Source organism: Antrostomus carolinensis, unplaced genomic scaffold (genome assembly GCF_000700745.2).
Source record: "Antrostomus carolinensis isolate BGI_N321 unplaced genomic scaffold, ASM70074v2 scaffold50857, whole genome shotgun sequence".
Taxonomy (NCBI): Eukaryota; Metazoa; Chordata; class Aves; order Caprimulgiformes; family Caprimulgidae; genus Antrostomus; species Antrostomus carolinensis.
The window spans coordinates 1090-1955 of record NW_010329037.1 but is presented as its reverse complement, the minus strand read 5'-3'; the positions used below and the strand labels follow the sequence as shown (position 1 = coordinate 1955).

At 61.4% G+C, this 866-nt stretch overlaps 1 protein-coding gene across 1 annotated transcript in view; it reads right to left on the bottom strand.

Moving 5' to 3' along the window:
- MPI (mannose phosphate isomerase) overlaps positions 1 to 866 on the bottom strand; it is a 2402-nt gene that overhangs the window by 543 nt on the left and 993 nt on the right. The window contains 4 exon segments of the mRNA XM_010172404.1: positions 72 to 280; positions 428 to 544; positions 547 to 594; positions 717 to 852. Of these exon segments, the coding sequence (XP_010170706.1) occupies positions 72 to 280; positions 428 to 544; positions 547 to 594; positions 717 to 852 (510 nt within the window).

Here is an 866-nt window from a genome sequence, read left to right as displayed (position 1 = left end):
CACCAACCAAGAGCAGAGCCAAGATGGGGGGAAAGTCGATGTCCCCCCAGAGTGGACCCATTGCCACTCACCTCTATCCTCATGATGGCAAAGTCTGGCACGGGCGGGTCATAGAGGTGGACGCTGGGGTCAAGCTGGCTCTGCACAGCTGGGAAGATCTTGGAGCTGGCGGGCGCTGGCGTGTAGTTGAGCATCTCGCACAAGGTGAGGACGTCGATGAATTTGGGGGTTAGCCCGGCGCGTACCGTGTTATCCGAGCATGCCATGCACTCCACGCAGTCTGCAGGGATGAGGTGGCACTGTCACCCCACTCCAGCCCTCCTGCCCATCCCGGGGGGGGGTCCAACTTTCTGCAGAAGACCGTGGCCACCCTGGGGGACAGTCCCTGCGGGGTCCTTGGGTTAGGAAAGCCCATCATGATGCTTACCTCCATGCAGGTAGGCGTGGGGCTCGTTGGCTCCCAGGAACATGGCCTCTCCTGGTTCCAGCCTCACCAGGTTGAGGAAATAAATGGTGAAGCAGCCAATGTCCCCCGGGTACTGGGACGCAGCAGCAGGTCCCCGTTGCTCCCCGATGTGTCTTTCCCTTCTGCCGCTGAGTGGGAAGAGACCAGGCACAACACTGGGGAGGGAGCTGGGAAGTGCCCCGTCCCCTCCCCTAAACACAGTCCCTTCTAAAACCACTCTGGGGGACCGCATAGGGCAGAGAGGACCCACCTTCCTGGGAGATCCTCTTCACCAGCATGTTCAGCTGGTCCACAAAGAACTTCTTCTCGCTCTTCATCAGGCGGGTGAAGCAGACGCGGAGGGCGGATGAGACGCCGCGGGGGGCATCGCTCCCGCTCCGCTCCAGCTGGTCCGATGCCA